Source organism: Perna viridis, chromosome 5 (assembly GCF_037379345.1).
Source record: "Perna viridis isolate PV_CMFRI_1.1 ecotype Kerala chromosome 5, ASM3737934v1, whole genome shotgun sequence".
Lineage (NCBI taxonomy): Eukaryota > Metazoa > Mollusca > Bivalvia > Mytilida > Mytilidae > Perna > Perna viridis.
Window position 1 is genome coordinate 18,884,102 of NC_142449.1, and position 24,071 is coordinate 18,908,172.

General features: G+C 32.3%; 1 protein-coding gene across 5 annotated transcripts; it reads left to right on the top strand.

The window, feature by feature from the left end:
* Nucleotides 1-34: 34 nt before the first annotated feature.
* Nucleotides 35-22,138, top strand: LOC148616389 (transport and Golgi organization protein 6 homolog). 5 transcript variants are annotated; one of them, XM_088583368.1, is made up of 17 exons: nt 66-195; nt 1,570-1,735; nt 2,020-2,126; nt 2,712-3,673; nt 4,117-4,261; nt 5,010-5,297; nt 8,735-8,811; nt 9,417-9,529; nt 9,729-9,914; nt 14,574-14,676; nt 14,851-15,036; nt 15,852-15,977; nt 16,609-16,782; nt 17,344-17,815; nt 19,712-19,863; nt 20,742-20,855; nt 21,934-22,138. In XM_088583368.1, the coding sequence occupies exons 3-17, from the start codon at nt 2,054-2,056 to the stop codon at nt 22,114-22,116; spliced, it is 3,354 nt and encodes a 1,117-aa protein (XP_088439494.1). In that variant the 5' UTR covers nt 66-195; nt 1,570-1,735; nt 2,020-2,053; the 3' UTR covers nt 22,117-22,138. The 5 variants fall into 5 exon arrangements, with proteins under 5 accessions (XP_088439493.1, XP_088439491.1, XP_088439492.1 ...); XM_088583367.1 differs by lacking the exon at nt 1,570-1,735 and having other exon boundaries at nt 35-78; XM_088583365.1 differs by lacking the exon at nt 1,570-1,735 and having other exon boundaries at nt 58-195.
* The last annotated feature ends 1,933 nt before the right edge of the window (nt 22,139-24,071 follow it).

Consider the following 24,071-nt stretch of genomic DNA (forward strand, 5'->3'; position numbering starts at 1 on the left):
AACTAATGAAAATGCGCGTCTCTACTAAGTAAGTAAAACCTAAAACGTCGTCGGACTGTTGCGAAATTCTGGATCCATGTAATTTCAAAATGTGTAGAATATTGACTTTGTACTAAGCAGAAAACATACAACCCTCGGCACATACTTTAAAAAAAATTGTGGCGTTTGATTCGAGGGAGAAGTTCCTCTGTACAAGTTAGTCAAGGAACAGGCTTCTGAAAAAAAAATCATATTTCCATTGCATGCTTAGGCCTTAGCAGATCTGAACAGAACGTCTCTACATCTAAAAGTTCAATTGAATACCATTTAATTTTTAAAGAATAACCTTGATTCCCCTGATACACTAGTTTATGAAATTTTCAAAGAAGATATTCATGAATGAATTTTGGAATCGAAGGTCAATTTAATATAACAGAAATAATATTAATATATAACGTTGAAGTTTAAACTATAGATTAATCTATTTTGATAAGATTTACATCACTATCCCACCATGGTCATGAATTAAGTTTATATGGAATGTAAATTACATTGTACTGTTTTTGTTCTTGCCATAACCATTTTCTTTAAATGTGTGCAAATAAACTTCTATTGTATGTGTATATTTGTTCTATAAATTGTAGGGTTTTGAGTAAATCATGTCAGTTATTTAAGTATACTTCCTGGAATTCATTTCCTAGAGCTATTTCTAATCAGGTCGCACTGGATCAATGTATAGCCAGCAGAATCTACTACTTTTTTGTCACATTTTTCCCAATCTGTCATATCAATAGAGGAAACTGACTCTCAAAAGACAAGACCAAATTTCACTAAATCTGTCAGGGGATGTAGTTTGATAATAGAAATTTTAGCGAAGTTTACAAGCTATTTCCCAATTTTGTAAAATGCAAAATTTCTCCCTACATTTCCTAAAATAATACCGTATTTTTTTTTTTAAAACATTTTCTGTGTTTCATTCTGTCATCCACAGGGGTAGTGGAGAAAAGTTTTTCTCTTATGGCAAACATCTTCACTAAAAATATGGACTTGCACAGCATAACTTGGATGGAATTGTGAAAATTTGTCAATAACTGACATTGACATCGACAGTAACAGTGATAAAGACAAATTTTCATTTTTTGTGATATTTTTTCCCAAATAAAAATTGGCACTGGCACAATTTAAAAAAGTAGAAATATCCATTATTTTTAGATCATACAGTTTCCTTTCCATAAATGTTACCTTTGTCATAAAAGATTTGACTGTTGACAAAAACTCCTTGGATCCATCTTTTTTACAATTTTTTACTATTGTTGAATTTTTTAAACTATTCAGTGTAACATTTTCTTATAGCTATTTTGGTATTTTTTTCTTTCTTTAAAGGAGCATGCATGTATGATTATCAAATTTTTTTATTTGGACATTAATAACAAAATTATCTATTTATTTTCAAATCAGGAGCAAGAGTGGAATGATATAGAAAAGAAAATGATTAAATTAAAAAAATAATATGAACAGACATTTAACTTGTGCACTGTTTTCAACTCATTTATGATTTTCATTATACATGTACATGGCATCAAAATTTAGCTTTTAGTGGAATACCAGCCATGATTCTGTAACCAAGACAATTGTGGAAGGGGTTTAAATTTTTCAAGAGTGGAAGGTTCTGGTCTTTTCGAAGTCAATAGTCCACTTAAGGAAAATCTTAAATCCTCAATACAATGCTTAAAATTGTTAAAGGTTCAGGACCCAGGTAAATGAAATTTCAAATGTTCTAGGTAAATAAATAAGGTTTCCCAACCTTAGATCACTCTTTGAACACCTGTTGTGGTTTATTTCAGATTTGACTGAAACCCTGTTGTTTCCAAGTTTGGAATCCAAGGATTTGTTGCTTCATATTATTTGTTAATTTTCAATTGCAAATTACATATATTTATTTTGGCCCATAATTCAAAAACGTTTATGATTATTACTATGAGGCTTTCATGTCAAGAATTATAATTTACAATCTGCATCTGTAAATCCTAAACATTCCAGATTCTCCTGAAATTTAATACAGATTCAAATTGATATGGATGACCCAGGCACTGTTTTAGATTTGTTGAAGGTGTTGACAACTCCAAAGTCTGGAGATACACTGTTAGGTAAATATCTTAACAATTTTTTTGCCAAGGCAAATGTTTATAATCTACTTCAAATGTAAAGTTGTTAATAAGAACATACATTGTTTAATAGAACTTGTCATTTGTTGTGAAACATTATTCAAACTTATAAAAGTTATGTTAGTTAAATGTTAACCAGGGATTCATAGGTTTGTAGTCATTATACATGTATTGAAATTCATGTAGTGATTAAATGAAGTAGAATTCGTTCCTTTTTTTTTTATCAATGTACTAGTACACAAATTTACTTTCAATACCAATGTAAATATTTACATGTACCTTCCATATTCCCCATGTGGTCTTACCATTATAGGTACAATATTTCATCAGAATAGTTTCCACAAACAAATTGTCCTTATAGTAATGACATTTTAGGCCCATTCTCTTATCTCTGACCTTAAGATGTCTGAAATAACTCAAAAGGCATTTGTCTTTGGTATTATGGCTGTCTTGTACATTTTAATTGGTTTATTATCTGATACTAAAACTGAACATTTATATTCCTGGTAAAGTCATTTTAAAGTCATTTTTTGTAGTTTATGCACATTCATTTTTTTGTCTTTACAGAAAACCCAGATTCTCTTGATAGAATTTTACAATCAACACTTAAGTGTTATTTAGATGAAAGTAAAAAGTCAAGATATAAAGACATACAGTTGTATATTGAAAAGAATCCAACAATAGAAAATCATGAAATACCAATAAAATGGACATATACATGTTATTGTTTAAAAATATTGGAAATTCTTCACATTTCAATAAATAACGCAATGGTTAAATTCGAAGCAGAGCTGAATACAAAGAAATCAGAACTCAAGCCTTCCCAAGCCCCGCCTCTTTCTCCTGATACCTTGAGTGTAGGACAGAAGAAGACCTTTCTAACAGCCATACAGTTTATAGTTATATTTGGTGTCAGTCCTTACTTACAGGAAGGTGTTGGGTTACAGACTGACAAGAGAACATGTTTTGAAGAAGTTCTTGAGGGCGTTCCAGAACATTTAGACTACATAGACAGAAATTTAAGGATTATTAGATGTATCAAAGGATTACTTGATTGCTGCAAAGTTGAAAGTTTAGCGACAATTATTATGTCAAGACATCTTGGCGACATTCTAGCAGCTCTATTACAGCTGGTTCATGGACAAAAGAGAGTTCTTAATACTCCTTTAAAATTAGAAAAAGACACAAAACAGAGTAAACTTGAATCCATTCCACCTGAGAAATGGACTCCTGCAATGGTTGTTAACATGGCTGTTTGTAATGAATTACATGTAAGAGGAGAAAAAGATTTTATTAAGAGCAAAGATTCAGAGAATGGAGTCAATCATAAGGCCGAAGGACAAGATCTAAAAATTACATCTAAGAGCAAAAATGACTGTGGCTCAGTGGAGCAAAGCAGATGGACTAAAGAGCATATGGAATTTTGTGAAGACAGCTTGAACAATTTACTTCAGAGTATCAGTCAGCCATTGTTGGTTAGAGAACTATTGGTATTACAAGGTGGTCCAAGTAAACAGCCTGTCCAAAAGGTACTTGTTCATTTATGGAAGCATTACTTAAAAATAAACATACATATATACACACAAAAGTACATGTAGTTTCATGTCATGCAAGCGTTTGTCTACATATTTAATTTTCTTCTCAATTAAGAATAAAAAACAATGCCAACTGAGGACCCCAACCTCCAGATTGATAAAATTAAGACATTCAAAAATAAGCATGTTTAACATCAAATTTTTATCTTATTGAAATGAGAAGACCTAAAATTGTGATTGTATAATTTTATAGCACTGTCAGTGTTGCCATGGTTGTCATTTGTTGTCTGGACTATACCTTTAGTATAGTTAGTACATTTGTATATAGATCTCCTTAAAACAGTGCTACATGGTTTCCTATACAAACCTATGTGGAATTAAAGATGTTTTAATGTGCCTCCCAATTTAATTTTTTGGTTCATTATACAATATTTTAGGGGGATGGTGTCAATAGACAGACAAAACCTGTGTTAATTAGGGCACCTGCTTGGTTGAGGAAGATCTGTGGTCAGCTGCTGACAGGGATACTGATGAAGCCTCTAGGTGTCATCAATGTTTTACATGGCATGCTGGGTAATGCAGGTAAATCATTTCTTCTCCTCAGATTGAAAAACATGTACATCCTTCTTGCAATAATTTTAAAATTATGTTATTAAAGTGGAAAAAAATATTTTAAAAAGAGGTTGTAGTTGAATTTTTTCCCTTAATAAATTGTGAAAACTTTGAAAACACAAAATGGCTGTATCGATGGCTGTCAAGATTTAATCAATGAGGATGAGACACTTACTTTCTTTTCTAGTAATATACATCTTAAAAAATTGCATAAACTTGTTCTATAGTAAGCATCATTACACATTTCTTGTTATACCCCCATTCAACATATGCGTTGTATATTGAAGGGAGTAATCAATGGAACCAAGATCCTAGTGGAAATCAAAAGAATGTAATCCATAGGTTAAGACTATAGACCAGAAAAAACAGACACAACATAGAACATGAAATAACCAAAATAACATGTTTTAGGACTGAAGAAACATATGTAAATTAGCAACTCAGAATCACCTTGTCTGTCTGTCATTCTGTCTATCCATCCAAATTTCATTGCAATTATCTCAACTTTATTTCTCCAGTGCTTACAGCACTTTGGTTAACTCATTCAAATGGTTCTTTCATGATATGAAAGATTGTTTTCAGTACACAGTTGCGAAGTTTGGTGATGAAGCTTTTAATTTAAAGGCAATTTGAATGTGATAACAACGAAAAAGGTTTCTCTAGATGTAAATTTCATCTTCATGATGCAATTGTGCAAATATACTGAATTTCTATATAGTTGCAGATGCAAAGGGGAATATAATTGCTGACTGGAGGAAATTTGATGCTGTTGCCAAGGTGATAGCAAGTTGTCCAAAGAGTTTATCTTCTCCTGAGGAATATTATGAACATGTGGCACCCCAAATATTATCCCTACTGCAACATCCAAATAAGCAAGTGGCTAAACATTTTCTACGTGTGGCATGTAGCACTATATCATTTATAGCTAGCAGTTATCCAGACCTGACATTGAAGTACTTTATAAGTCCTCTGTTGAAGCCCCTGATGTCTTGTTCATCAGATAAAGGTATGTTTACTATAGATACTTCATGTTGGTTTCTAGAAAAGCAGTGGATGTTTACCCTACCAGTGCATCTGGTCCACGCTCCCAGTTTTTAGTAGAATTCTGGTTGCTATTTTAGAGTTATGGGACTTAAATCATAAAAAGGGGAAATTTCACAGTTTTCAAATTGTAACTCAATGGTGGTTATAAGGTTTGTAAATCTCATTCTAGTTTCAGTTTCCCTTCCAGAATTTCTGATGTAGAATGTATTGAAATCCAAAGACTGAGCTGCAATTTATTGTTTACTACCGGGAAATCAAAACACTGTATTACAATGCAAAATCTACTATTTTATGCTTTTACTAACATTTTTTTAGAACTAGATATTTGTAAATTTTTATCAGTATTTTTACACAAAAAGATATTTTGCTTTTCATATTGAACGTGATGCTATGATAATGCTTAAATGCCATACATTTGAGTGGTATACTAGGACCCATTCTCATGAAACGACAGAGTCACATTACGAGACTTACATACCCTATACCCTTTTTCATGAAACTTTAATTACTTGTTTTGTTTGATTGATGTGAGTTTGCTTTTAAATTTGATAAATTCCTGATTTTTCAATTTTGAATTATGGGACATGCTTCATAAAAAAGGGGGATACCCACGTTTGTGTAATAATCTGAAAATGCTCCTTTTTTTTTTGTTTTTTTTGTTTTTTGGCCGGATGTGTGGCTCACCAGGGATAAGACATGGTCCATATTGCAATTTTTCCAAAGCTTGTACCCTTTGATGGTCATTGAAGGGTTAATACAGTGGAAGGTCAGGCATTCCAAGAAGGGTCATTCATGGGAAAAAAATGATGATTTTGTGCAATTATTGGCTACAGATTGGCCTAAGATTTACCGCAAGTGGTTATTGGTAGTATAAGGGGTTGACATTGTAGGAGTGGTGAGAGACATCATTCGTCTATAAATTCCAAGTGAAATAAAACACTATGTATCAATTCTGCTATGGTAAGATGCCTAGAAATGAGCCCAACCCTTAAAAAATAAACATAACTTCAACTTTTATTGGCCACCATAACTCATAACCTCTTGTTCAGCTCTCAAGTCCCAACTCAAACTCTACAAAGTTACCGGTAGTCTCATTTTGAAGCATATTCACTCTGCTTGCAGATATATCCTAACCTAAAATTAACATTGCCAGAACCAAAAATAAAAAAAAGCCCCAGACCATATATATACAGTCACCAAATGGTAAGGGCTCTTATGGAGCAATTTCCCAATTTGAATTTTAAAAAAGGAAACAATTCCACCAAATGCCAAAAAACCACATTGACAATTGTTTTATTTCTTTTTCTTTTTATTTGTCATATATGTACCTACTGAAACAAATTCTCAGGATTAATAGAAATTCTCTGTCTGTCAGTCTGTTAAACACACAGATTGTCTGTTCATGTTATCTTTTATTACAAGTACATTGTAATTAAGTTATTTGAAGTACAATGTACTTCTCTGTTTAAGGATCAGGCAAAGGGTGTATAAGGTGTGGTACATGAAGGATTTTATTTCATGATTTAAGTAGTTATACCTCATAACCTCAAGAAATAGACCATCATAGTGTTTGTTAAGTTTGCCCTTTTTAAGATATTGATTGGTCAAATTTAGTTGAAATGCACTATGCAAAAATGGCAGAAATTTTTTTATGCACTTTTTCCCTCTATAATCAGTAAAAAAGTATCTATGTCATATATGCTTCAGGATGAATTTTTAGAGCTTTTCGGTTGTTAACTTGATGTATTGAATAAATTTGAGGCAAACAAGAACAAATTGAGAAAATAGATGTGCCACCTATTGCCTGATTCTGACACAGAATGGTACTTTCAAAAATTGAGGGCTGTGTTGAGCTTGAATTTTATGTCCGTATTTGCTCCATCTTTACAGGGGCTTATCTTGCTGTGCTCGTCAAATCTGATATTCATTTCATAATATTTTGTAAATTAAGAAATTATCACATGTGTTTATTACTGATATTTTATCATTATAAATTTTCTATGCAATTTCATTTTCTGTGATTTTGAGAAAAATGCATATTTTAATTATTGTGATTTTAAGTCATTCAAATTTGTTATGCCCCAGCAACTAAAAGTTGCAGCCTCTTGATATTTGGTATCCACCATCAGGTATGGGTCCTATATTGATCTTGGGATCTGATTTAAGGCCTGTGGGACATTTACGTCCTGTTAAAAGAAATTTGGCCATTAATGTCTTTTACCCAAATTTCAATTTTGAGTTACAGAAATTTATTTGAAAAAAAGTTGGGGGTCAAGAAAAAAGTTCATTCATTTAAAAATATTGTCAACATTTTTTTATAATGGCATGCTGAAGGGACTACTTTGTACCTTGGCGTAGGACTTTTTTTGCGTTCCTTCTAAATTGATGATGCAAATGGTGGTCTGTAACCTAAAGAGATGTTTTCTTACTTTCAAAAATAAAAACATTCATCCTGTCCAACCATTAAAATATTTTGAACATATTTACCAACTTTCAGACAGTTTAAACAAGTACCTTCTGAAAAAAAAATGTGGTTTTTATATAAGGATATCAGAGTTGCAGGGCCTTAAAAACTGCAAACTGGCCTATCAAGAAACAGGGCCTGAGTGTTTTCTTACATCTTGTTTTAATGAACTCATGAATGTAACATTAAGTTCCTTACAAAGCAACATTACCTACACCCAAACAATGCTATGAAGTCAAAACTATCTCAAATTTTATCAATTTTTATAAAAATAAAAGCCAAGCCACCTCCCCCTTTTTAACCATCTATACCAATGCCCATAAATTTTCTATATTGTCATGGAAAGACTTGTTTTGGGTGATTTTCTGGTAACATTCATGTTTTCGCACTAAAATATCCCCAAATTTCAGAATTTTGGTAATAGTATTTTATCCAAATCTGCATGGTGAAACTGATACTATTTTTTTAAGTACAAACCTTTTAGGATATTTTCATCTACACAATGTGTTTTCATCAAGCATATGCATATGTAAATGGAGGATTAATAGAACATCTAATTAGCAACTCAGTGAAATTTTGTGTATTAATTGTGTTGCCCAAGTGTCACTAGACAAATCTTTCATCAGTGTTTCCTACACCCAAAAAAGTTTTTAGGGTAGTCCTACTCTGAGTGTTTCGGCTAAACAGTCCATGTGGAGTTAGGGGGCATTACTTCGTCTAGTTTTCATTTTGTTTTTACATAGTGAAAAATTTGCAATTTCTTTTTCACTTGTATGTAGATGACATCCAGGGAAATAAAGACGTTTGAATGAAATTGATATTTTACTTAATGATTACCACATGTTCTTTTACATCTCACAATTTTTGTGGTTGTGTTATTTTTCTTGCACAAGTACAAGTACAAATTCATATTTATATTTTTCTTTGAATGTTAGACTTTAGTAGAAATAAACAACAACAGATAATTGTAGAAGAACAGACTCTTACCCTCTGTATTGAAGACATTCATAAGGTAAAATAAGAAATGGGTATTTTTAAGTCTAATACAGTGTAAAAGAATGATTGGCATTGATCAGTCCAAGATAGATGTTGGTATTTTTTTAATGGTAAAATTAAGAAATGTATGGCTTTTTTGGCAACTTTATTTTCTATTGTTTTTACTGCTAGATAATTACAATCTCTTGCAATTGCCATTATACTGAAAAAACGGCTGTTTATAATGACAATGTTGGACCAAATCAATTGTAACCTCGCCGACAAATACAAATGTAGAATAACTCCAGTACTGAACATCTTGACAGAATATTTCGTATCGCTCTATCATGTTCAATATGTGATACACAATGTCACAGTAGTCTTGATGCAACCTTGGCATAAAAAACTGTGCTTTTGTTTTTAGTATCAAGGCAGTAGTTCAAGATCAGGCAGTAAGTACAATGACAAATGCAATTACATGTAGTTGCTGATTACATAATGGAGAGCAATACTGCTATAAGCACACTTGAAAAGTCAAATGCAACAGAAACGAAGCCTTGGGGCTTATATCAAGATCTCCAGTAGATAACAGGGGCTGTATTATGAAGGCTGTAATATATAAATACTTACCTTCTATTCAAGGTGTTTGTATCTGGATCTGAACCTTTCAGTAATCTATCTAAATACCTGGTACCAGTTCTCCAGCCTCTGTTCCAGATATACTGTTTTTCTAAGCAGGGTGTTTCACATTTAAGGTAAATAATCTTGAGTTATGGCTTTAGTTCACACATTTTATTGGTAGGTATTTTTTTCTTTTATACACTAATTGCAATGTTTAAATTTCTGAAATTTGAAATATTTCTTATTCAGTTTCATTTGACATTTTCACAGATTTATGATTTAAGTAAGCAGCAGTATTCTGATATTATGTATGTTGAATTATTGCATTTTCAGGTCCTCCTTGCATGAGATACTGGTTACTTGTCTGAAACAGTGTCCATTAGATGAAGCTTTACAGTACTTAAAGTTCCTGGTTTTAGGTTCACCCTCCATGTCAGCTCAACTTATTCTGAATCCTAAGCTTATCTGTGCTGCTGGACAGAATGGAGGCATCACCATAGTAACACAACAGGAGAAAGTGTAGGCACTGCAGATTACATTTAATCATTTCTGTTGATTGCATATAACTTACAAGTAAACAGAAAGACTAATTCCTTTAAATAAGACCACTCATATTTTTTAAGTATAAGTGTTTGTAAGAATAAAGCAAAATGGGAAAAATCAGAAACATGCATGTCACAACCCCACCGATCTGAAAATATAATTTCACCCAGGGATGCTTTCTCTATTTGAAAAGACCATTATTTGATTTCTGCATCACTGGCTTTGCTCAGAAATTTTTTCTATAGAATTTTAGAAAAATGAGGTTTTTGACAGAGTTATTTGTCATTGAAATGTTCATTTCAGTGCATTTCAATGGAATTATAACTCAATGCACCATCATGATATAGAAAATATTGTCTATTTTCCTTAATTCTGTTGGAGCAAATACAAATACAATATCAAAATGATGTTGTTTTTTTTTTCACACCATGTTTTACCCACTGCCTGATTCTTACCGATACTGACACTTAAATGAAGTTTAACATTATATGATAGTTTTAATTATTCTGATATATTTTTATTTATTTTCCTGATATGTTTACATTTGAATGTTTGTTGGTGTTGAATATCTTAATTATTTAAGCACCTACATGCATACTGGTACTGCCAAAATGTACAAAAAAAGTCTTGTAAAGGGTAGATTGTTCTATCCATTTATGATAAAATTGAGTCTCCATGAGTTATTTCTCAAGTATACTATTAAATTATTTTGTCTACGTTCTCTACTGGCCATTGTATACCTTTACTAGTTATATATTTATATGTATATGGCAAGCCAAAGTGGACAAAAATCAATATTTTGTAATATAAGAAAATAATTTTTTAATATTACAAAATATTTTTTTTATATTACAAAATATTTTTTTTATATTACAAAATATTTTTTTTATATTACAAAATATTTTTTTATATTACAAAATATTTTTTAATATAAGAAATTCATTTTGTAATTTTAAAAAAATCATTTTGTAATATTTAAAATTCATTTTCTAATACAAATGTACATGTATTTCTGATTTAGTAATATTACAAAATATCACGCATTTAGTAATATTACAAATTGAATTTGTAATATTAGAAAATGAATTTGTAATATTAAAAAATCACTTCACAATATAGCAAAATCAGTCACATTTTTTAATATTACAAAATGATTTTCTAATATTAAAAAAAATTGTAATTGAATTCAACAAATCCATTCTCTAATATTAGAAAATCAATTTCTAATATCAAAAAATCATTTTTAATATTAGAAATTTAATTGAATTTTTAATATCAAAAATCATTTTTTAATATTAAAAAAGGGTTTTGTAATATTAAAAATCAAATTTGTTAAGTTAAAAAATGAATTTGTAATCGTAAAAAATCATTTTTATGCTCCCGCAACAACCTGTTGGGGGGGATATTAATTTACCCTTGTTTGTCCGTCTGTCAGTTCATCCGTCCGTCTGTCTCTCCGGATTACACATGATCATGGCTTGTCCGGCTATCTCCTCATACAGTTTTTGAACTATATCTAAAATATTTTACAGGATGTTTCTACACATGATGAAATTGTGCAGGGCCAAAGGATTTTGATTTTCGTGAAATATTACGGAAATTGGTGATAGTTACACTTAGTCATTTTACTCAGAAATACATAGAACATGGCTTGTGCGGCTATCTACTTGTACAGTTTTTGAACTAAATCGGAAAATATTTTACGGGATGTTTCTACATATGATGAAGTTGTGCAGGGCCAAAGGACTTTGATTTTCGTGAAATATTACGGAAATTGGTGATAGTTACACAGTCATTATTTTACAGAAATATATAGATCATGGCTTGTCCGGCTATCTACTTGTACAGTTTTTGAACTACATCTAAAAAATATTTAACAGGATATTTCTACACATGATGAAGGTGTGCAAAGGCCAAAGGATTTTGATTTTCATGAAATATCACAGAAATTGGTAATATTTACACTTTGTCATTTTACTCAGAAATAGGGTTATATGGCTTGTATGGCTATTTTCTTGTATGGTTTTTGAACTACATCTAAAATATTTGACAGGATATTTCTACACATGATGAAGGTGTGCAGGGCCAGAGAATTTTGATTTTCATGGAATATTGCGGAAATTGGTGATGGTTACACTTTAATAGTCATTTTACTCAGAAATATATAGATCATGACTTGTCTGGCTACCACCTCATACGGTTTTTGAACTACATCTAAAATATTTTTTGCAGGATGTTTCTACACATAATGATGGTGTGCAAGGTCATAGGATCTTGATTTTTGTGAAATATTTCGGCAATTGGTGAAAGTTAGACTTAAGTCATTTTCATCAGAAATAGGGCTATATGGCTTGTATGGCTATCTCCTCATCTAAAATATTTTTGCAGGATGTTTCTGCACATAATGATGGTGAGCAAGGTCATATGATCTTGATTTTCATGAAATATTACGGAACTGGGTGATAGTTGGACTTCAGAATATTACGGAACTGGGTGATAGTTTTCGGTAGACTTCATAGTTTTTGTCAGAAATTTATATACCCAGCAACAAAGTTAGGGATTTGTTATTGGGATAGTAACACTTCTGATCCCCATATTGATCCCCAAATTTTTCGAGTTACGGTAGTGGAACAGTTTGTCATTGCAAGTCTTGGAAGGATTGAACTGAACTAACAGAGCATGATTATCACAAGTCTTGGAAGAATTTTTGAATCTGCAAACCATGTCTTCATACAAAAATAAACATATTCCTAATTTGGCAAATCTAGTGAGCGGGGGCATCACTAGTGTCTTACAGACACATTTGATTTACTATAAAAAAATCTTTACTAACAAATGACACGGGGCTCCTGTTATAAACAGGGCTTCTAGTTTAATATTACTTTGGCTTGCTATATTGTATGCAGTACCTTTTGTATGTAGTATCATCAAGATTTTAAAAACATATTTCTGGCCTAAATATATTGTCCAGTAGGACAGTTGCAACCATTTTAAAGAAACAGAAAAAAATGTACATAAATAATGGAGGTTGACCTAGGGTAAGGGAAACAGCTTTTGAAATCAGTGATATGTTTGTATCATATTCAATTTCACCAATTTCTATCAACAGTTTGGTGGAGATTTATTGATGATATATTTTTCATTTGGCCACATTCATATGAGGAACTATTATCCTTCACCAAGGCACTAAATGAGTACCACCCAAGTATAAAATTCTCCTTCACCACGAGTGAAACAGAAGTGAATTTTCTAGATACCAAAATAACAAAAAACGACAGGGGTGAAATTAAGACATCCCTCCACACCAAACCCACCGACGCCCACCTATACCTTCACTACAAATCATACCATCCAATGCACCAGAAAAATAGCATTCCTTACAGCCAAGTACTAAGAATAAGAAGAATATGCAGTGAAATTGAAGATTTTGACTCGGAAATGGTAAAACTCAAAGACCGATACAATGCAGTTCGCCATCTGAAGGATAAACATGTAAATGAACCAACTGACCACTACACTGAAATAACGCAAACCCCAAAAGAAAGTGCCCAACCAATCAGGAAATGGAAACCACCATTTGAAAGTGTAACCAAAGTTAACTGGGAAAATACAAAACCAACATTTCGCACCCGACCTGCTGATACTATTTACCTGATGAAGAACATTCCAAGTGAAACGCAGGAACCATCACCAAACCTAGCCATGCTAGCGGAAGACTTGTACCTATCTTCAGATTCAGAAACTTCCGTGATTCTTATAAACAGCAGTACAGATCATCAACCTCCAGTTAGAACTAATGATTTTGGATATATTTTGGACACAAATTCTGAACCAGCAAAATGGGAAGAACCAGATCTTATCGACTTAACAACCAGTGACAGTAATAGTTCAACCTCCACCTTATGTCTGGACGAACTGCCTGAAGAACATTGGGACAGACAACTTACTGTTACTTACACTTACAACATCTTGAAACGGGCAGTGCCATAAACTGTCTTTATTTAAATACTTTTATTGATTTCCAATTCTATTTTTACAATTTATTTTCGTAATTCTATTTATAGACATTAACTCACCATTATACTTTCACTTTCATCACCTTAGAATATTAATTATGACGTTGCATATTCTGGGCCACATTTTTAACCTTAGGTAAATATTTTATACCACTGTACCCTGATGACATTGGCCTAGCCACCGAAACTAGTCGGTCAAATAAAATTATACTTGCAAATCCAGTTGATGTTGTTGTCCATTTTCGTTGGTAATTTTAATTTTCATTGAGACAACCCAGCATACCAAGTGGTATCCTGTTCTGGATTTCAAAACGAAATAAAACACAGCAGGCGTTGGTTCACTTTCCCGTCTTAATTCCTATCAAGGTTTTAATTTGAAACAGAATGAAATCAGTCCAAGTTACTTTGATGCTTACATGAGATTGATGTAAAATGCTGAATACAAACGCTCCAATGATTTATAAGAGTTGTGTCCCTTACCCTAGGTCTACCACCTTAAGCTATGAGTTGTCTGTTTTAATACACTGAATATTGACTTTATTAAAAAACAAAAGGATATGGTTTGTTAACTACTACTTTTTCTCTGCCTTTCAATGGATTAAATGATTTTTCTCTGTAGAGATGATACATGGCAACAAACAAGCACTGAAGGAGTATTAGATATACTGAAAGACTTACAGAAACATGGCTTGACTGGCAATTTTTTCTTATTCATGATGAAAGTAAGTTATCTTATAAATCACTGTTCTTTGATTTGAGATAAAGTAAATTGTTTCTTAAAAAAAATATTCATTGAAGTGTCATGTGCTTGCATTTATATTTTTCAATTTATATATAAAAAGAAAATAATTGAAGGTTAAAGCTTTGTTAGTACATAGGATAATTTTATGTTCCAGGAACTAAGCTGTATAATAACAGAAGAAATTCAAGGCACTTGTTCTACAGAGATAACAGGTCATAGTGTCCTAGATATTGACACTACAAAGAGGAAGATCCAGATATTGAACTTACTGGCCAGCATGTGTGATGTCATAGGTCCATCATGCCTGACCGATACTCAACAAACCCTTGATTTTGTAGAGGTAAATGACTTTAATAATGCATGTTTTGTAAAAAAGTTTAGGCCTTATTATTTAATTCTATTTTCATTTTACTACAAATATGGTGACGGCCAGCAAATTTTTTATTTGGTTTTTAAACGTCCTGTGAACAAAGTATGGGATATACTGTGAAAGTACTATTGTTCGTGGGGTACCAATTTTTATGGTTTTCATGGATTAGTCAAAACACGAAATTTGGTTCCCAATGAAAAGGAGATTTCTATTGATGAGAATACTGAAAACCTCTAATGCATGAATTCAAGAATCCACAAACTTCTGTTTTTCCTTTATCCATGAACTCAAGTACTTTCACAGTATTGGAATCCAACTGTCTGTTACCATTCATCCATTCATTTGTCTACTAATTTTTGTATGGACAAAAACCACTCAATGGAGTTTGATGAAACTTAAATATAGGTTAGATATGATATGTATATGTGCTCAAGGAAGTTAATTTTAGCTGTACCTGTGTATAATGATGATTTGGGACCAACTGTAGCCTGCCCTGTGGTATGAGGGTTTCTTAATTGTTCATTGAAGATCAGTGGGTGGCCTTGGGCTGACATTTTCATCCAAGTGGGGTTGTTGTCTTATTGACATAAACACCATATCTATTCTCGTTATATTTAGACAGGTTCCTGAAAAGGGAGATAATCAAACATCTACTGCCTTTTTTGAGAGGGAACTCTTTTCATGAAAAAACAAAGACTTTAAGCAGCCATTGTCAACATTTCAAAAATGACATTACCTTTAATATATGTAGACTGCCATAATTTCGATTAATGTTTACTTTACAGGTGACTTTAGAAAGAGCAATACAAGTCCTGAACTTCTCTGAAGATGAGATGACATCTGTGTTTGAGAATGAAACACTGACAATGGCTATGGGTCTTATCACATCTGTCCTAAGTGGAGGTTTAAAGGTAAACAAAGGATGATATACTGGTACAAACATTAATTTTATAAACCCTCTTTTAAAGGAGAGATAATTGGCAGGAAAATGTTCTATAGAAATGTAATGGGAATTTTGGTTTTTTTTTTTTTAATAATACTGGAGAAGAAGTTTGGTGACTCCCAATTTTCTTCTTGAAATATGAAATAGTGTCTGAAAAGTGTTCTCTGTACAATTTTCTTTTAAAAGTTTTTAATAGTAAGTGAAACTGAAGATTCCCTCCAGAATCTATATAAAATGTTGTAAAAAATCAACTATACTTGGGCTCAATTCTCTCAAAATTAAAATTGGTGACCTATATTTTTATATTAAAATTTTGTAGTATGTTTGTTCAAGGTCATCTTTGAGAAAAATTAGCAAAATCTATCTACTAAAAGTATTAGGTATGATCTACCTTGAGCTTCATTTTGCACTCTGGTTTTTATGATATAAATACATGTAAGAACTGTGAGAAACTTCTATTAGCTAAGTAAGCACACATTATATTTTATGCAATATACAAACTGATTTAGCAAAGTTTATTTTCAGTGTGGAATTACTCTTTGAACAATGTCAATCTCAGTCATATTATATACTTTCATATTCTGTCATATCTTTTTCAGTGTAATAATACAAACATAGATCATATGCAGAAGTTCCTTCCATTACTACAAAGTTTGGCTGAGAACCATCCTGATTCTGAAGTTCAGGAAATGGCATCGGATCTAAGGATTGCTATAGCTACACATGGAGTTGTTTGGTCAGAAAGACTTTCAAAATCTTCCCAAACAACACAGGTCTGTTGTAGTAAACAATGTGAATATATCTGCTCATATTTACTATATTATGTTTTAATGAAAATAAATGTCACAATCTGTTGTGGGGGATTTTTATTGTCAGCAAAATAGCAGTGATCAGATATTTTTTTGTGTAAAAACTGTTCTGTTTTGAGATAAGATTGTAAAAAGTATGAAATATATAAACCCATAGCAAAAAACATGGGGTTCTTTGTGTATTTAGTTGTTTTGTGTTTTTTTGTCAAAAATTTAACTCTGTTTATTTGCAACAAAAAAAGAATTGAAGAGGTTCTTAGATATGTGGGATTTGGTCATTATTAACATTTATAGATTATGCATATAGGACCATAATTGTTTAACTTCCAGTTTCTAAGTTTTGTGACTTTTAGTTCGTGTACAAAAATTAATCAAAATCTTAAAAATTCATCAAGCACTATTATAGTCCAAATTTAGACCAGCACAAAACTGATGTTCATACTTGACCTGTGTTGTTGTAATAAGCTGATCCCACTGAAGCAGTTTGTTTTTTCCTGTGTTGAATTACCTTTTTCATTTGAACAGAACCAAGTAAAGCCCACAGAAGTTCAGGATAAGAAGACTTCACTTAAACAAAAACCACTGATAGAAGAAATAGACAGCTCAATAAAATCTTATTCAGAACCAGAAGTGGCTGGAAAAGATGGAGAATCCACATGCTCACCTCTCCAGAAGGCATTAGAAGAATTATGTGACCCACTACTGCCTGTGAGAGGACATGGTCTAATTTCACTGTGTAAACTGATAGAAAAATGTGACAAAGACACCATAGAAAAGCAGGAAGCCATTTTGAAAATATTTGAGGAGAATCTAAAGCATCCTGATTCTTACCTATATCTTACATCAGTAAGGGGCTTAGCATTGTTGGCTGATAAATATCCTAATGTTATAATACCTAAACTAACTACTCAGTTTGCCGATTTTGATGCAACAGAAAGGAAAAGTGAATTGAGGATGAAAATTGGAGAATGCTTGGTGCAAAGTACAAGAAAATTGGGTATTTAAATATTTATTAGGATCACTGTATCTCTATTACTGAGTTTAGTAAAAAGTCATATTTTGTATAGCAGATAAAGTACCGTATCCCTTGACTAGTGAAGATGAATGAAAGTATACATGAAAGTATTTGAAATATTATGTCAAAAGCATACTAACAGATAAATATTGTAAGAGTAATCAAGGGAACCAAGGTTCTAGCAGAAATCGAAAGAATGTAGTCAACGGACAAAGACCAGACATGGAAAATCTACACATAAAACAAAAAACATACTAGAACTAAAGTAACACATACAAAATAACAAAAGTAAATGAACAACTCATACTCCACTAAAAAACTTGGAGCATGCACCAGGTGTACAGGTAAGGTAAGCGTCCTCTGCTTTTCTAGAAACACTTGTCGAGTTGCTCATAAAAAGTCAAGTCCTGGGTAGACAAAAGAGGAAAGGAAAACTATGACATGTTGAGCAAATCAGATTTCATGGTGCAGATGGATGCATTGTAATGATTCACAAGTTCATGATGTTGACCATAAAATTTCTGTAGTGATGGCTTGAGTCGTGCAGCAACATAACCCTGTTCCAGAAGTCTATTTGTAAGAAGTTTAGCACGACACAATATGTCTGTGCAGCAAGGGCAAGCTCCGGCATAACACATGAGTTATGATACAGAAAGTCGATCACATGCGCTGAAGGGATATCACCACAGATGAAAGGAAAGTCGACAACATGGGATATTTGTCACATAGCTTGGTCAATACTTCTCCTTTACCATTGATTTCTTAGTGTAGGTAAATATATGAGGTTTACTTCACAGTGTCTGTAGTATCCTTTATATCAAGTTTTTTGGGGTAGATGCGATGAATAAAATCCCCAAAACTATTATTGTATTACGATAAAACATCTGTATAGTGGAACTGAGATTAAAGGATCTAGCTAAATGATGTTCCTTCTTTTGAATTAGATCAGGTATAAAGTCAGCCTCATAAGAGTGAAGGAATAGGTCAGAAAGTAGAGGAGCACAATTTGTTCCCATTGGAATGCTCACCGTTTGTTGAAAAATGCATCCACCACACTGGACAGATATGTAGTCGATAAAAAATTATAGCATTTTGAAAACATCTTCTCTGTTTATTTGGAAGATGATTTAGAATTGTTTTTTACAAAGTATGAGGAGTCTCTTCCAAGGTGTACCATCTTATAGAGTAACAACGATGTATAATGTTTTTGACTTGGGATTTTAACTGAGTTTTTGGAATAGAAGTATAAAGAGTTGAAAAATCATACGTTTAAATGGAATTGCAGACTGATAATAATCTCGAATTGAGAGTTTCCAGAAGATCTTATGAATTTTCAGGATCCACATTAAATTAATACTACTACGGGAGTAACAAGTGTGATAGGACTGGAGACCCTCTTTGACAGCTGTGAGTGTAGACGTTATAAGTTTTGAAAAAGGTTTGGTGGTACATTTTGCAGGTACAGCTATGTAACATTGTTTGTATGGATTCTTGTGGAGGTTAGGAATCCAGTACATAGATGGTAAATCACAATCATCGTCTTTATTAGAGAGACCAAAAGAGGATAGCACAGATTTATTTTTTCTACTATCTCTTCTGTGGGGAGTATGGTAGCAGTATAGGTCTTATCACTGCTATTATTTTCTACATCTAACTCTGGTAATAAACATTGGATGTACCAGTAATACCTTTTGCAGTTTGCATGTTGTTTTGGGTTTGTCTGCTGGTACTATAGCATCATTATCATGTATAGTAGACAATGTTTTTGCTACATCAGAGTCTTTGAAAACTGATATAGCATTGACACTCATTGACCTACTTAAAACTTTCATACATTTCAAAATTAAAGACTTCGCAGTAAACTGTTCTAATTTTCAGGTGATGTTGCCCCCAGATATAGAGATATTTTGTTACCAGCTCTATTGGCAGGTGCCCGTGACAAGGATCCTTTAGTTAGAGCAAGTAGTCTGTCTAACATAGGAGAAGTCTGTAAGGTCCTTAGATATTCTTTAGGAAATGTTATTCAAGAGGTAAGTACTTTTATGATAACATTACCATTTTATTCAGTATTCAGTGTGCTTTTAGTGCCGTTGTCATTATTCATAGCAGTTATTTACTGACTAAAAACTATTTCTTTCTTCCAGAAAAAGAAGAAAAAGAGTAAGATAAAAAAAATTTCCCTAATGGATGGTTTCTTAGAATTTTTTACCCCTATAGTTTGTAGCTTTAGATGTTATGATTTAAGGCGCTACCTATGAGGGACAGAGCTATTTGTACTCAAATAATGATTGTTGACTGTGCACATCCATGCTGTTAAGGATGATGTCTTGAATTTTTCTAGACTTCCTAGAACACCCATTCTACTCCTGAGTTAAAAGTTCAATCAATTACTGCCAAGTTAAATACATTATGTACTTCAATTCCAACAGAATGATTATGAACCTTTCATGTTAAATAAACCCATAACATATATAGGACGTCACTAACGCTTTTTCTATATTAGTTATTGATTTAGGCATAGCCTAGGCTGTAATGGAATTAAAGGTCGAGCAAAGCAAGGGGAGACAATTTTTGGGGGTAGACTTTGTGAAAAATAAAAACTTCATGCACCCAAAAAATGTTCCCATTTTAAGGGGTTGTATGTCCTGCACCCTTTTCCTTGGATCAGTGCCTGGTCAGTGATGCTCATGAGAGGACTGATAACAATTTATCTGCTCTCTTGAAATGTTATTGCCCTGGGGGCAGATAATATACAGAAAAAGATTCTTTTAATAAATATTCAAAATCAGTGTTATTTCAATAAAATATATGATTAAATTGTCTAGCTGTATTATTGTTATCCTGCTAAACTTGACTTAAAAATATTTGTCTTGATTAAAAATCACTTTACAAACTTGTTATATTACAGATATTTATCTGCTGTCAGAGTTTATTGAAGACAGACAATGATGTAGAAGTAAGAAAGGCAGCAGCCCTGCTGACAACTCTATTGTTACAGGGACTAGGGAAAGATATTCTTCTGGTATGTTTTTTTTCTGTAGTGAGGTGTCAATGTTAAAGCTCACACATAAAACATTTCACATAGGAGTCTAAGACAAAATTGCTTGATTAGTTCATGTTTGTGTTCAAGTTAGTATTTTTAGGGAAGAGAATCTTTCAAAAAAGTATTTGGAATTCTTTGAATTTCAATGAAAAATTGATTAAATAATACTATTACCAAAAAAAATGAAAATGGTAGCACTTTTCGTATCTCACTTCCTCCCTTCATTTTGTTCATTACTGTAAATGTATTAATTTTTGTGAATATTAATAATTGCGGGTTCTGTCAAATGAACATATTTGTGGGTATCATTTTTTCTGGTTTTCGAAAAATGATGAGTGTTATATAGTGTTAAAATCCATATTACTGGATTAATTTTTAATAGTTTTCGGTCCACTGCAAATATAGTGAAAACTAGTACACCTCGAAAATTAATATGTTAACAGTATTTTTAGGAAGCGCTTGTACAAAGCTTAAACAGTGTTGCTTCTAGGAGAAAATTTGACCGTGTTGGTGAGATATAGATGACACAATTAATCTTTAATAGCTCAGTGTTAACCATTTGATGACCTTGTTGTAAAAAGAAATAAAACTGATTAAGTGTCAGTCTCTGTAAGAATCAGACATTGGATGGAATTTGTTATGAAAAAAAAAACCACAATTTTGAAAGTTTAATTTGACTATTTTCACCATCAGATTCAAGGACGAAAGACAAGATTTTCCATATTTGGTAAATTGAAATGCATTGAAAATGGACTTTCAAGGCAGATGGACTTTCAAGGCAGGTAACTCTGTCAAAAGCCTCATTTTTCAAACATTCTACAGAAAAAAATAGAGCAAATCCAGTGATGCTGAGATCAAATAGTGGTCTCTTCAAATAGAGAAAGCATCCTTGAGTGAAATTACATTGTCAGATCAGTGGATTTTTGACATGTATATTTCTGATTTTTCCCATTTTGCCTGATTCTTACAAAAACACACTTAATTGTTTAATGTTTAAAATAGTCATGTTTGATTTCACTTTCTAACTGACAAATATCTTGTCATTTTCTTTCTGCAGGTTTTGGATTCTCTGTTAAAAGATCTCTATAAACTGTTGAAAATGACCCTAACCACTGAGAAGGATGAAAATGTTAAAGTTCACATTCTATTGTCTTTAAATGAACTAGACATATTTATGAGAGATTATTTGTTCCCCAAACAGACTCTCCAGAAGAAGATACGAGTGTTGGATCAGGCATAACAAATAAATGGTGCTAAATTTATATTGTGTTTGTTTCCTAATTATATATTGTATTTAAGGAGGTAGACCTAGGGTAAGGGATACAAATGCTCTTATAAATCAATGGAGCATTTGTATTCAGCATTTTACATCAAGCTCATGTAAGCATCAAAGTAACTTGGACTGATTTCATTCTGTTTCAAATGAAAGCTTGATAGGCTTTGATGAATTGAATATGATACGAACATATTACTGATTTCAAGAATTGTGTCCCTTACCATAGGTCTACCTCCTTAAAAATAAGCTATGAGTTTATTAACACTGAATATAGACTTAATTAAAAAAAAAAGGATATGGTTTGTTAACTGCTACTTTTTCTCTGCCTTTCAATGGATTAAATGATGTAAAATGCTGAATACAAATGTTCCAATGATTTTTAAGAGTTGTGTCCCTTACCCTAGGTCTACCTCCTTAAGATATTTTATTAGTTCGTGTTAATATACTTACATGGAAAAGTAAGAGGAGTAACTCTAATATTAATCTTGTGGCTTTAAAAGTCTATTGGTGTTTCTGAAAAAAATACCTTCAAAGAACTTTTCTGTTCTCTTGGACATATTAGAAACGATGAAGTTTCCCGGACCAATACCATGGTAGTATGTACTGGTAATTAATGGGAAATATTTCTTTTTGCCAGTAGACGTTTTTGGTTTTCATGCAGTAATTGCTCAATTTTTGCATGATATTTACAAAAAATTTAATAAATAGGTGGTTCATATCTTTACAACCTCTCTACCACTCTATGTTTAACTGCATATCAAGTTGTGCCCAGCAAATAACTTTACTGTCATTCTTTTAAGATAGTCTGGACAAATTGTATGTTTCATGAAGTTGAATATCTTCATTTTTGTAGACTTACAAGTTTAGTCTTGACTGTCATATAACACTTGGAAGTTACAATCGATGTTGAGATATAAGTGTCTTGCTGGTCAAATTCAATTTTATCCATTAAAAATATGAATCTGAATATAGAAAGGACTATCATTACATAAAAACAGCATGTATATGTAACCAAAAAATAACATTGTTGGGTGGTGCTTTCTACACTACGAATCACCTCTACCGTTGCCTGTGTCTGAATTTTATATGGATTCCTTTTTTAAAAGTCAAATCAATTGCTTTAAATTCAGAAATTATAGGGATGATTTTATTGTTGTCAAAAAATGTCACCAACATCAATTCACAACCGGTAAAAATTGCATTTTGGAAATTTTACCATTACTTCACTTAAAGTAAGTTGGTCTAGTGCTGCAAACCTGTGGCACAATATCCATAACAAAAACAAAGTAATATTGTGCTAAAATACACATTCAGCAGAGTAAGTTACCCCAGAGTGTACACGAAATTAACTATATTTCCTAACAAAAATGAGGTTCCCTGACCTCTATAGAGCTATCACTGACGCTAGTTAACATGAAAAACTACACTGATAAATAAACATCAGCGGTTGATTAATTGACCTAGACGATGTGTACACAGTGCTAGAGGTTGTCTGGCAAGCTGTTTTCTGACTTGGTACCTTGGGTGTGGAGGAACGTAATTCAAACATCTTGCCCTGTAGGAGTATAGTTGGACAGTGATTGTATAATTATAGAATGACCAGTCCCTGTAATAAAAAGCCCCTTAGTTGCAATGAAGTAGGATAGGTCTGTAAATCCGTTTCTCAGCTGCTTACCATTACCCCATTATTACATATTTTCAATGTTTAGTATATCATATCAGGCCAAATATAATTATACCTCTCTTTCCTGTAAAAATGGGTCGGTAGGTCGTGATTTTATTTTACAAAAATTTCTAAGATAATTTAGCAATTTTGAATATTACATGATTCCATTTTACATGTTAACATTGATTTTAAGGTTCTGTCAAATAAATTAACCCACCGATGCTGTATAAAAAGGGTTTCCATGTTTAAAGGA

Coding starts and splice junctions, on each gene's coding strand:
- LOC148616389 (XM_088583367.1), top strand. CDS start 2,054: ATGGATGACCCAGGCACTGTTTTAGATTTGTTGAAGGTGTTGACAACT. Junction 3,674..4,116: donor GTAAACAGCCTGTCCAAAAG/GTACTTGTTCAT, acceptor ACAATATTTTAG/GGGGATGGTGTCAATAGACA. Junction 17,816..19,711: donor GCAAAGTACAAGAAAATTGG/GTATTTAAATAT, acceptor TCTAATTTTCAG/GTGATGTTGCCCCCAGATAT.